At 45.5% G+C, this 13,068-nt stretch overlaps 2 protein-coding genes across 2 annotated transcripts; both read right to left on the reverse strand.

Moving 5' to 3' along the window:
* Window positions 1-36: 36 nt before the first annotated feature.
* Window positions 37-3,322, reverse strand: LOC125508788 (protein TONNEAU 1b-like). Its single transcript, XM_048673584.1, has 8 exons — window positions 3,081-3,322; window positions 2,116-2,251; window positions 1,500-1,588; window positions 1,296-1,418; window positions 784-917; window positions 650-675; window positions 404-560; window positions 37-311 (listed from the first exon to the last, which is right to left on the reverse strand). The coding sequence occupies exons 1-8, from the start codon at window positions 3,165-3,167 to the stop codon at window positions 287-289; spliced, it is 777 nt and encodes a 258-aa protein (XP_048529541.1). The 5' UTR covers window positions 3,168-3,322; the 3' UTR covers window positions 37-286.
* Window positions 3,323-6,124: 2,802 nt separating this feature from the next.
* On the reverse strand, window positions 6,125-8,752 carry LOC125508791 (enoyl-[acyl-carrier-protein] reductase, mitochondrial-like). Its single transcript, XM_048673586.1, has 9 exons — window positions 8,551-8,752; window positions 8,228-8,463; window positions 7,994-8,137; window positions 7,787-7,889; window positions 7,524-7,623; window positions 7,130-7,206; window positions 6,974-7,052; window positions 6,608-6,726; window positions 6,125-6,517 (listed from the first exon to the last, which is right to left on the reverse strand). Exons 1-9 carry the CDS (start codon window positions 8,697-8,699, stop codon window positions 6,424-6,426), a joined length of 1,101 nt encoding a protein of 366 aa, XP_048529543.1. The 5' UTR covers window positions 8,700-8,752; the 3' UTR covers window positions 6,125-6,423.
* Between the last annotated feature and the right edge of the window lie 4,316 nt (window positions 8,753-13,068).

Here is a 13,068-nt window from a genome sequence, read left to right on the forward strand (position 1 = left end):
TGATATCCTTGAGCAGCCGTGGACAAGTATTAGATGTAATTTGCAACAAAAGAAGCTCGTTGAATCAAATCAATTTGTCCCACACGCAAGTATCAGGCACAAGATTACAATGAATAGGTCTAGCTCACTATAAAATCTCATCTCAGGTGCATAATTAGCTGGATTACAACACACACACACACACACACGCGCGCGCGCAGTCTAATATCAACCGAAAGTGGATACAGAAATCCCAGGGGGAACCAAGCAAGCCAACAGCGCATTGGAGCTCTTCCACCTTAAGATTCTACTCGGCACCACTGCCTGGATGCCTGCAAGGATATAAATTATCATCCCAAAGGCAAAGGCAAAGAAAAGAAAAAGGGAAGGTACAAAAGCAAACAACTCTGATAACCGTCCTAACCTCCAAGATGTCGTCAGGTTTCGGGCTTTCCGGTCTAACTGGATGTTCTCTAGAGCAGTGGATGTACGCAATACTTCCTCCGAGAGATCATCAGCATCATATCCCCAGTTGTACTCATCTTTCCTTGTATTGGAAGCGGAAGAGCCCCCTCTTCGGTCTGAATGTCCAAAGCATTTGTTTTGAAATTTATTTAGGAAAGCAACAGCATGGGTATGTGACAAGATGAATGAATTAAATGTAAGGTACCTGATGTCTGCGAAGGTGGCATTTGCCTGGCAAATTAAAAGTCAAGTGTTACCCGCATTTACAGGGAAGGGAAGACAAACCGCTGCAACAAAATTATAAAGGTGGAACATTGCTAGGTTATAAGTGATGCCAACCTTCCCATAGGAGGCATGCCAGCGATTGAAGATGAAGATGGTGGCCTCCTCATGTTCCGATGCTCAGTATTCAATGTTGGCTCAGGTTCAGAATTGATCATTCTCCTACCAGCCATCCTCGTTTGAGACAAATTCTACACAACGGAACAATTTCAAGTAAACAAGTATGCACAAATGGCAGATAAAGGTTTTTATTGACTATATTTAGAGAATGATAATATAGATGTTATCAACAAAATAGGCAAAATATTTTGTAACTTCTACACTTAGATCCAAACCAAATATATTTAACTTCCTTAAACAGTTAGGATATCCTAATTGAGCATCATAAGACTTGTTTACAAAATTAGAATGCCCTTACCAAGCATCATAATTCTTTTTTCTTATGGCTCGACATGCATTTTTTTGACAGGCTGGTTAATCCACATACAAATACTAAATCAAGAAATGTGCCATTCGCCAAATTAACACAGGCCCATTTTGATGAACTTCTGAATAAGCAAGAGAATAACCTCATATTTGAGATATCCTTCAAGAACATCTAGAAGCATGGGACCACTCTCAGCGCTCCTGCTCCCTTCAGCTCCATTTTTGTTAGAGAAATCCTTTAGCTCATTCTTCCAAAAATCCTTGGGCTGATTTACAGTACAAGGCACATTAGTGATGCTGTTTTTTTATAAACAGGACTAGATCCATTAAATACAAGAAATGGTTACCAGATTACATTCTGGCAAATAAACTTTCATCGTGTGACTTAGCTGGGCCCACTCCAAGTATTCACCTATAAGTGCTGTTAATAACCTACCTGCAAGCAACAGAAACTCTAGGATGTGAACCACTCACATCCAACATAGTTTGCAAAAAAACATTTTGCCAAATATTGAAGACCTTCAACATTGAAGGCATATGTGATTGAGACTGGAAGCAACATAAACAAATGCAATAAGTTGCATTTTTCAAATGCTTCTTTCAGTTAACATCAGTGCAGAAGCATGGCAGCTAAAGATTCATTTGTCAGTTGGTCATAACAGAGGAGAAACGAGGATAGATATTTCAGAAGTGCAGAAGAAAATGAAAAAGGTATGCAACAAGTCTAAGTAATTTGAGTTCCATTATTGTTAGCTAAAAAAAGTTACTAAGCTAAAATCTGCCAATATCTACAGCAGAGAAAAATATTATCATGCAATACAGTGCCGATCTAGTATACATCTGGAATATATATTCACCAGCACCAGTACAAAATCCTAGAGCGTTGCATATACCAGACCAGATCTGGCAACAGGTACAGTTTATTGATCCATTCACTAAGTACCATTTGTTGAAAGCACAAACCTGACGGTGAAGCATGCAGCTGCTTAGCACGGTCGTTGCAGCTACCAAGCAAAGCAGGATTCCCGCCATCTTCGTTCTCCTCTATCACACGGTCCTCCTCTTCTATAGCCTCAAACACACTTGCTCTCAGTTCAGCCTGGTCATGCAAGGCAACTAATGAAAAAAAAATGATGTTTTGTGCCAGAATGAGCAATTCCATGTAGATCTAACAGCTCACGGAAGTGTGTAGATTTCGTCGAACATGGCCTAGGTTTAATAGATAAGGAAGCAATGGGTGTAGATTTTACCGAACATAGCCTAGGTTTAATGGATAAGGAAACAACAACACATATTCTGTTCTTCACCCAACAATTATATATGTAAACTTCTTGCATACATTTAACTGAACCAGACGCCCAGCTGTTCTATGTCCTCATAGAGAATAACAAAAGGAGCACTGTAAAAATAATAACAAAAATGGAGAAACCGTTGATGCTTAATGCTTATATTGCAAACAAAGATGCCACCGCCTCGTTGCACTGAGATCATCTGGTGGTGCAGATAACTCACAAGAACATTTTCTGCAAGATAATGTAATTGAAACTGGAGAAGCTATCATTACGCGAGCTATATTGCTGTTTGGCTGTCTAGCAATCTGAACAAGAAACGGAGCAGTAGCACCCACGCAAAAGCTGGACCCTCTCAAACTATCAAATGGTTACATGTACAATTTGAAACGCGTAGCTAATCTAACAGGAACGGGGCGCGTAGGGTCAAAACTTTCTACACACAGAGGGGTCATTTGCGCGCATTTCAGTTCCAGTGGGGGAAAAGAGACAAGATGTAGGAGATTCGGTGAAGGGGGGACGCGGAAGCACGAAATGTGGAGATCCTGGACGGACGCGCGAGAGAGAGGAGAGGCAGATCCGCCCTAGCCCCTAGCCCTAGTGGATCGGAAGTGAGAAGGGGGTGGGGGAGTGACAGACCCTAATCTTGGCGAGGACGCCCTTCTTCTCGAGGGTGCGGGTGACGAGCGTCTTGAGCTCCATCATCTCCCGCGCGTAGTCGTCCATGTCGTCTCTTCCGTTCCCTCGGGGCGGCCTCCCTCCCTTCTCTTCTGTGCTCGGGGCGGGGGGAGGCGGAGCGGAGCTGCCCTGCGATGCGGGAGGAGGGAGAGAGATGGGAAGAAGAGGAGTAGCGAGGGAGGGGTTCTCGTCTAAGTAGGGGTATTTACCAGACGACCCCCGCCGGTGAATTTATGACAAGCGGGTCCTCGAGATACACGGATGTTTTGCAGTGCGGCCCCTCTCAAGAGGATTGGAAGGGCTCAATAGGGATTTTTTACTTTATTCAAACCCCCTCGACCCCTTTCAATCCCCTTCAAGGCACCTTCAACGCGGGCCCCTAAAATTGACACGCCATACATCTGTGGATGCGTCCGAGCAGTGATACGGGAGCCGACCATTCAACCGTGTACCTCAAATATCCGCATACATTTTCAAGCGGAATTTAAAAACCGGACGGTTTTCATGCAAACTGGATGAATTTCACTTAGATCGGACCACATTCATTTCATTTTCGACATATTTTCGTTACACAAATGCGACTGGAAGTTAACCTAGCCTAAATCATTATAAGCGTCGGGCCTCCAAGTCCTTGTTTTTCCCATGTCTAGCATCTTCGCCGCTCCATGAGCTCCGGGAAGTGAAGTTGTGGGTCGTCGATGAGGAAGAGTGAGACATGGAACACAAACGCCTTTGCCTCCCATGTCCCACTCTTCCTCGCCTGAGTCCATGGCCTCGACATCGTCGGCGGAGGTGAGGTCCGCGATGGACGTGAACGGGCCGACCTTGTGGTTGTAGCGGCCCGGTGCGAAACCGCAGCTGCCGGTGTTCTCGTCCATAGCCACTATGGCCTCCTCGCTCAAGAACTAGACGTAGATTTGGCCCTCCGCGAGTTAGTGATGTGCGGGAAGGGCGAAGTTGTAGCGCTCCTCCTCCTACGCCCGCCGGAATGCCAAACACATGCAACGCTAGTTGCTCCTTCGCCATGGCGGAGTTAAAGTGCACATGCGCCTGCTCCATGGTGAAGCCAACATAGACAGGTGTGGGCATTGGCTCGTCATCGGATGCCTCCTACATCGTCAGGTCATCGTCGCTCACCTCAAGCGAACTCGTCGGCAAGTCGGCCTCTATTTGCCATGCACGACGGGCCTGGAAGCCGGCCAGGTCATGCTTCTACTCCATCGAGAGGCTCTCCCACATCGCTTTAGAGCTCGTGATCATGGTGAAGGTGTTGCATGGGGGAGGACGTGAAAGCAGACGTGGTGTTGTGTGGATCGTGTCGAATGTGGCCACGTATAAATAGTGGGCGCCGGTCAGGCCAAATGGCAAGTTGTTTCAATACGGGTGCCGAAGATGGTTTCGTTGCCGCCGCCATGTTTAATACCGACGGGCGGACATACGGGCAACTGGTTTGAATGCGATAAATAGTTGCTCGTCTTGTTCAGTCAGGTCTCTCTGACATTGAACAGACACTGAGACCAGGACACCGCGCGGGAAGCGCTCTCGGCCGGTGCGCAGCTTCAATGTCGGCTCTAGTAACCTATCCCGCCCCTCTGGACCGACATGACTGTAGCACGAAGAACGGAGGTGCGTTCACCTAGGAGAGGGTTTTGGGGTGGGATTGGGTTGTCGGACACGTACGTGGTGGCATCTCCAGTGACCTATCGCGCCCTCTCTAGACCGGGTTGTTTGATGCCCATCGATCCTGACGTAATGGTTGTGGCGGCAAGGGCGGCTCCTCCTTCGCGCGACGCCCGATTTGGACGCTGCGACTACGTCGAGGGGGGGTGGCTAGCCTTAATGCGGTGGAGAGGCGGAGATGCTGGCTCTTGTTTCATACTGAAGCACGATGGCGAGGGCGGCTCATCCGTCACGCATGCTGGCGGTGGTGAGGGCGGCGCCAGACCACGTTCTCGGAGCAACTGCTCCGTTAACAACTATATCTGCCGCAAGAACCCCTCGTTCGTGGTCGCGGCCTCCGAGAGGAGGCGCGGCTGCGACGATGACACCTGGTCCTCCTCGTCGCCGGAGGAGACGATCTCCTTATCAGAGGAGTTGGCGACCGTGGAGCTTGAGGGCCCCGGAGAGCGATAGCGGCAGGGCAAGATCCGGAGCCGTTTTGCCGCCTGCGAGTGAGGAGAACCACGACCTGAGCATAGTGGAGGAGGAAAGGAGGAGGAGTTTGGAGATTACGAGAGGTGGCTGGGTGTGGAGAGAATGAGTTTGAAGAGATGCAATGTGGACATCATCGGAGCATGACTTAAATAGGCGCGAAAGCCAGGAGAAGGGACCGAAAGCCAGTCTGGAAGCCAGTTTCAATGCGGCGCAGCGGTCGAAGTAGGCTTCTCGGTCGCCGTGATAATCAAAATGGAGCGTTTTCGGATATAAACAATCATACAACTAACTAATAGGGTAATTAGAACTAACTTGTGGTTGTATGATTAGGAAAATTTAATTTATATGAAACAAACAATGTATCATTGGAAACATCTTTAACACGAATCTACTACTCCCTCCGATTTATATTAGTTGTTTCATTGAAACAAATGTATCTAAACGCATACCGTGCTTGATATATCTGTTTGAGCTATAAGTAATATGCATTGGAGGGAGTAAAATGATTTTCATGGCATATAACTTATTTTGTTAATCAAATTCAAGATCAAAGTTTAGCACAAAATACAAAGAGAACTAATAAACCGGACGAAGGTAGTAATTCATAAGCAGGCGAACACATAGCCGCACACTGCATCCAATCATCTGCGCTTGACTTCCCATGAATTTAAAAGGTATATAAACGTGGTAGAGGGGAAAATGGTGCCAGAACTCCAAACATCCCTCTCTTGGAAGATAAGCATGTGACTCCGTCTGTTCACAATAATTTTTATGATGGTTCAAGCAAACCGATACCTCTAAAAACCTACTGCTGGCACAAAATGATGCACTAGTTGTCACTAACTTACAAATTTCTCGACAATCATATCCCTTTTTTTCAATTAAAGTTGACTCGTGGGTCACACACATAGAAGGAACTGAACTTCTTCGGTTCAGGTATACTTCTTTCGAACTTGAGTACAATCATATACCTTGTGGTAATACAATTTATATTTATATTGCCCAGGATAACCACAGTTCATAGCAAACCAAAAAAACTCTCAACCACCGACTAGCAACTACACACACGCATGCACACAAGTGATACGACCATACAAATATTTGCACCAGCCAACACAATACTAGCTACCTCATCATCATCTTCGTCTCATCAGAACCTAAGAACCTGCTTTGGTTGGCTTCCGTGTTTTCCAAGGGCCTTATCAAGAGCCAGGTTGAACTCGCTGAAGGGAGTCAACTCCATCCTGTAGCCAAAAATGTTTCAAAGCATTCATTCATTTCTCGATAGGAAGTGTATGGGCATTTAAGACCCAGCGTTAGTTGAAGATACATACTCATATTTAAGTTTGCCTTCATGCACAAGGCCCAACAGGTAGTCTATCATTGTTCTGCATTCCTCTGACTTGTCCGAATTCATCCACTTCTGTAGCCAGAACCCTCTGAGGGAAAGATCCTGTCACGGCATCGGATCTTGTAAAAGAATTGACAGGAGAAACAACTCGACACATAGCAGCATGAAACGATGTCATTTCTTCAAACTTTGATGTACGATTGTTATATAATAATCCAGCACTTTATGAGGTGCAGACTAATAACTAATTCTAACGCGCAAACTAATTCTCAAAAAAAAAAACATACAAATGTTTAGAGCCGCCAAACATATTATATGTACAGTCAAAAGTAGGATAGGATGGGCTGACCTTAAATATGAAAGACGAAGTAGAAACAATCACAGGTTTCTTGGACATTCCGCCATATGTCACCATGGTGCCTCCTTGCCTAAAGAGAAGGGTTATAGCTAGTTATGCAAAATGACAAATTTTAAATTGGATGTTCATCAAGTTTAACAGCGTCACCTTAATAACTTCAGTATCAAAGATGCAGCATTTCCTCCAACGCAGTTAAATCCTAATGCAGGTTCTGGTAAAGCACCCTAAAATGACAGAAACCAAAATTGCACCAGCATAAGGAAATGGTCGAAGTCCCCCTATAGATAAACAAACTGGAAACTGCATGGTTGCACCTCAGAATAAATAATAACTTCCACTCAAACTCACGATTTGAGTTCTATAGGGCTTATTACACTTTACTATGACTAATAATTTGTTTTAACAGCAACTGGTTGTTTAACCTTCCTAGGTCAGGAAAACACTTTGGTTTGAAACAAAAGAATTTTACCATAACAAACAAATATTAACAAAATACATTTCATGGATGATGAAGTGGGAAATGCAGGCTGCAGAATAGTACCAGCAAGCTCTTGACATTCTTTACATCTAGCTGACTTTCGGTGAAGACCTCATCTGCACCAAGCTGTTTAAGTTTCTCTTTTGCTTCTTCTGACCCAGGCCTACAAAAATTCAGTTACATATGAATGAAGCAAGTAATATGGATATAAGAAATATAAAACAACTTGAAAGTAGAGCACCATATTAAGCAAACTATCATGATCATGCAGCAAACGCTGACAGCAGCTGTATTTAACTATCTTTTTTGTTCCCAAGTTGGTTTACCTGTCCCTTATGATGTTGATGGTGCGAATTCCTTGCACTTTGGCGAGCTGAATAACACACTGACCAACGATGCTGGTCGAGCCGTTCTGGACAATAGCATCACCTGATATAGCAAATAATGGATGCCATGGCATGAGAGGGCATGCTAAGGGAAGCAAGCAAGGTGGCAAAAATGGATGACAAGGGTCAAGGGTGAAACATGCTCACCAGGTTTGAGTTTCACAAAGTCCTGCAGCATCCTGAGCGCTGTCAAGGGGTTCACCGTGACAGTGGCAGCGTATTCCACCGGAACATCGTCACGAACCTTGTGCCACACATCTTCAGGCTTCACAATGTAGGTCTGCCATGTTCCTGCAACCGCAACCAACGAATCCCATCCAATTCAGGGAGGGAGCGAGCCCGAGGAAAAGCAAAGTGTGGCAGGACAGGGGAGAAGGAGACCAAAGGAGGGCGGGGAAGGGATGACCCAGTCGCCGGGGGAGAGGGGGCGGGTGACGGCGGGGCCAACGGCGTGGACCTGGCCGACGCCCTCGTACCCAGCGACGGCGGCGGGGAGGGGAGGCCTGACGGGGTAGACGCCCTGGACGCGGTTGATGTCGGAGGGGTTGATGGGTGCGGCTAGCATCTTCACGCAGACGCCGCGCTCCCCGAGCTCCACCGGCGGCACATCCTCCACCCTTGGCAAGATTGTGGCGATAAATTGGAGGATTGATGCTACTGCTCGGCGTATGGTGATCTAGCCAGTGCGGAAGAGAGATCGATACCTGAGGACTTGGTCGGGAGGGCCGTGTTGGTCGTAGAGGACGGCCTTGGAGGGCGGTGAGAAGAGTGACGCGGCGGTGGAGAGAGGGAGGCGGGGACGAAAGCGGAGGCGCGTCGCCGTCGACGGCAGCAGGCGGAGCGCCGACGCCATTGTTACTGGGGTGATGCTCTGGGTATCTCTCGAGGTATGTAAGCCTTGTACAATGGGGTGCTTAGAGAGATGCTTAGAAAAATAAATCAGATTTTTTCTAAAACACCGATGTCTATTTTTACAGAAAGAACAATTAGTTAAGCGTTTATCCTGTATAAATAAGCATTGTTTTTTTAAGCACCTTTTCTAAGCATCTTTCATTGTATAAGGCCTTAGTTAAGTGTCTATTCTATACAAATAAGCACTGGTGCTTAAAGAAAGCCTGATTTATTTTTCTAAACACTTTTCCTAAGCATCTTCCATTGTACAAGGCCTAATGCAGTACTAGGACAGAAGAATCATCTCAACCATGCCCTGCCCGGCCCGGCCCGGCCGAGCCCAACCCAAGTCAGCCCAGTAATACAGGTAATACACTTGCTGTTTTTTTTCAGGGAACAATACACTTGCTGATCTTAATTTGTAAAATATGCATATTTTGTGTCTTTTAGAGAGGCAGATTTTTCTTGCTAACTTTCAGCTGAAACGCCCTCCTTTAGTCGTTTTTAGCTGGTTACCCTTATCTTCGGAGGTTGATCTGACGTGAAGAGACGGAGAAACCTCATATTTGCGTTTACAAATGTAATTTAGTTTTACTTTAAATTCGAAAACAAAATACTATCTCGCTTCCTATATAACTCTATGTATTAGAATATGAAATTTCCTTTTTCTTTTTGCTTAAACACTTTTCTTGATTACCATTATCAGCTTCTAGAACTTTTCTTTAAGACAAATCCACTTTTGTCCAAAGATGGAACATTTCTTGATAATGTAATCTGATATTTTGTTCCCCAAACTCAGTTCTTTTTGGGTTATCTTATGCATTATCTTTGATACGAAGGAGACAATTCTTGCATCAAAGAGAACTCTTTTTTTTCACCCGCAAAAAGAAAAGAGAACACTTTTTTCAAAAAGAAATGCATTAATTTACACATGTACACAACTCCTTCCCCACCCCTTGGCGGTTAGGGCAAACTATCCCCTCTGGGCTTTTCCAACGAGTCCGTGGATTCACCTCTCCTTTGCCTGCCGCCCCGGAGGCCGGTGGTGTGGAGGAGAATCCTAGTGCCTCTGCTCTGGTTAGTAGTTTATGTTAGGGTTTTTCAGTCCTCAAAGGTGCGGCGCCCGGGCGGATGGCGTCACTTCTTCTTCGAGTTTGTCTTCCAGGCTCCGATCCTCCTTGAGTTCGTCGTCGGACGTAGTTGATGGAGCTCCGACGTAGATTCCTGGCATCTCCTTGGGGCGATGAGGTTAGGGTTTCTCGTCATGTGGCGAGATTTGGTGTCATGTGCTTAAGATCTTTTCAAGGGTTCGACTGCAATAACTGGGACTCCAGGGGCACGTGCACAAAGATTTTCTAGTTGTCATTACAAGGTCAAGCCGGCTCCAGTAGGGAAGCAACGACAATGGCAAGTCGGTGGCTCGTTCCGGCGACGGTAGTGGTCCTTTGGTGGTCTCATAATCGCAATGTAATTTTTATAATGTTTGAGGTGCTTTGTACTTCTAGTGAATTTTGATAATAGATTTGGATCATTTTCGCAAACACACACACATGTACACATAAGTACATATGTGAAAGTGCATTGTTCCCCAAATGGTATTTTAGTTGATGACAATGGGGCTAGTAAGGACTAATGTTAGTTATCAAGTTTATCTCAGAGCATTGGTTGCTCGGTGTTTTATCGAGGGAGATGGATGGCCCTTAATTTGAAAAGGGGAAATACGTCGATGGACACTCGAAGGGTTTTCAGTTTTATTTGAGTCCTAGAAAAGTCACACTGTTAAGAGAGGTATCTCCTTGGATTTACGGTGGAACTCATATTGGTACATTCCTGTCCACATCCCATTGACATCAAGATAGCCAAATTGTTCGTTCTCTATGTTCTCCATCAAATCCGCCAAGAAACTCTCTTTAAATTCCACTTCATGAGGCATTTTTGTGTTGGCCGGAATATCTTTCGAAACTTCTCGATGATGTTCCGAGCAATCCGGAATCCGGCGCGGTGTTCCGGAGTGTGTTCCGGCAAGGTTGCACGCACTCCAGTACATGTGAGCTAAGCAGGAACCTTGCTCGGAATCCGGGTCGGTCCAGAATCTAGACAGTGTTCTGGAGTGTGTTCCGGCAAGGCTATATGGACTCCAGCAGGTTGTGCTAACCGAAAACCTCCTCCGGAACATGGCCTTGGGACGCTTCAGGGCAGTACACAGCTCGGTCGATGTATCGAGCTCTGCATCTTGGGCTTGCGACTTCTCCAACGTATGAGTGTATTTGGAGGAGTGGGGCGATCCTCAAATGTAAAATCTTTGCATGGCTAGCGGTGCAATATAGACTTTGGACCTCGGATCGGCGAGCTAGGCACGGCCTGCAGGACAGTACGGTTGCTTGCTACATATGCTTATAAGAGGAAGACACGGTCGATCACATACTTCTCCATTGCCCCTACGCTCGGGAGGTTTGGCATCTATGCTTCACACAAATCAGTGTCACTGTTAGGCAGCCGCAACCTGGTGATTCACTTGAGGCATGGTAACTTCAAGTGCGGAGTGCAATTGCGACAAGGGATAGAAGAGGTTTTGACACTATTGTCATATTCGTCGCTTGGTCCATATGGAAACAAAGAAATGCCAGAGTTTTTGGGCGACTGGAGCAACAGAGGAGGCCGAGACAATTGATGCACCAAATCTTTGACGAACTTAGAGAATGGGATGAAGCCGGAGTCGGAAGAATACACCGTTTTGTGAGTAGTTAGGCCTTTTTCCTTTAGGTGTCGAGTGGGTTCCGCTAGCAGGATGTTCGCATCTATGCCTAGCCTCTTATAATTATGTTTGCTCTCTTCTATAAAAATATGGTACGCCATTGGCGTACTCTCAAATAAAAATTCGGGCAGGTTGAAACCTAAGCCTATTCTGAAACCTCCAGAATTAGTTATGGGCTGCTGAAATGAAACTATAATAGGAAGAAATCTATGTGGGATATAAAAGCCCACCCCTTCTTTCCCAACAGTTATCCTTCCCCAAAAAATTGAGTTGAGTTGATTTCTCTCTCCTACTCCATTTTTGAAAGCTCAAACCCTCCATATCCCCTTCTTCCCTCCATCAAAAGACTAAACTCCTTTGAGGGAAAATGGAGATGATCCCTCGGTCTACACTTTCACTAAACCGATTTTAGTTCCCCGTTGATTTCATTGAGGATTTTTTTTTTACTTTTGGAGATTTGGGCTCCTAAGTGGTACGAGTCAAGGCCGGGAGATTCCTTGATTGTGGTGTGCACCGAGAAGATTATCTGAAAGCTTTCTTGTGCATGGTGTGCTTTATATATAGTTTATAAAGGTGTGGTGGTTGTCTTCAAAATCAATCTTGGGTGATTTGAGGCTCATCCATTGAGGATTACTCAAAGGGAGAATAAGGCGAGTTTTGCGGATATTGGCAAGATACCGAACTTTGCGGATTTGCCATTGCTTGCTAGTGTTTTTTTTCTTGCCATCCACGGAGACCACAAATTGTCATGAAAATCATTCGATTTGCCATGCCCTCCCAACGAACGTCCGCTGGTTATCAAAATCCTAAAATAAAACCATCAACAACAATTCTGCCAATTCAGATCAAGCGAAAATGAACTGGATTGAAACTATTATGCAAATCATGCACTGTTCCTGAAGGGAACGATTGAGCACGAGATGAAACTAGTGCCGTGCGCCCACAGTGGCACAAATGATTCTGAAGCCAAAATGAATTAATTGGGAAATAGTACGTGCGGGGCGATCTAATCTAGGATTCAGGAGGATCACGTACTCCCTCCGTCCGCGAATAAGTCTATATCTAGTTTTTGTCTTAAGTCAAAATTTTAAATTTTGGACCAACTTTCTAGGAAAAAATAGCACTATTTATGGCACTAAAATAGTATCACTAGATCCGTTTTGAAATGTAATTTCATAACATACCAGTTTGATGTCATATATGTTACTACTATTTTTTATAAAGTTGGTTAACATTTTAAAGCTTGGACTTAGAACAAAACACTTATTATGTACAGTATCCTACTGGTGGTGGCCGGTATCCTATCCGCCGGGATTCCAGTTTGCTCCATGGCTCGCTCAGTGTTCAAATCTACTCCTTCAAACCCTTGTTATTTTCTTTCGACGGCGGCACAAGAAATTTGAACTTGTCTCCGCAGGCGCGCGGCGGCCGGCCGGCCGGAGACGGCAACTTCGGCAGGGGCCTCCGTCGCCGCTCCTGCATCTCCTCCTCCTGGTAATTGTTGGAAGACTATGCATCAACTCCCAAGTCCGTTTCTTCAAGCCCAATACCCCATCCATCATTGGACGCACGCATA

The sequence above is a fragment of the Triticum urartu genome, chromosome 5 (assembly GCF_003073215.2).
Source record: "Triticum urartu cultivar G1812 chromosome 5, Tu2.1, whole genome shotgun sequence".
Lineage (NCBI taxonomy): Eukaryota > Viridiplantae > Streptophyta > Magnoliopsida > Poales > Poaceae > Triticum > Triticum urartu.

Excerpts from the sequence above, each read along its gene's own strand:
- LOC125508788 (XM_048673584.1), bottom strand. The coding sequence starts at position 3,167 with ATGGACGACTACGCGCGGGAGATGATGGAGCTCAAGACGCTCGTCACC. Across the intron at positions 1,589-2,115 it reads GCTGCATGCTTCACCGTCAG|GTAGGTTATTAACAGCACTT; the intron begins GTTTGTGCTTTC and ends TGTTGCTTGCAG. Across the intron at positions 561-649 it reads GCCACCTTCGCAGACATCAG|ACCGAAGAGGGGGCTCTTCC; the intron begins GTACCTTACATT and ends TTGGACATTCAG.
- LOC125508791 (XM_048673586.1), bottom strand. The coding sequence starts at position 8,699 with ATGGCGTCGGCGCTCCGCCTGCTGCCGTCGACGGCGACGCGCCTCCGC. Across the intron at positions 8,138-8,227 it reads CCCTTCCCCGCCCTCCTTTG|GAACATGGCAGACCTACATT; the intron begins GTCTCCTTCTCC and ends TTGCGGTTGCAG. Across the intron at positions 7,207-7,523 it reads AGAATGTCAAGAGCTTGCTG|GGTGCTTTACCAGAACCTGC; the intron begins GTACTATTCTGC and ends CTGTCATTTTAG.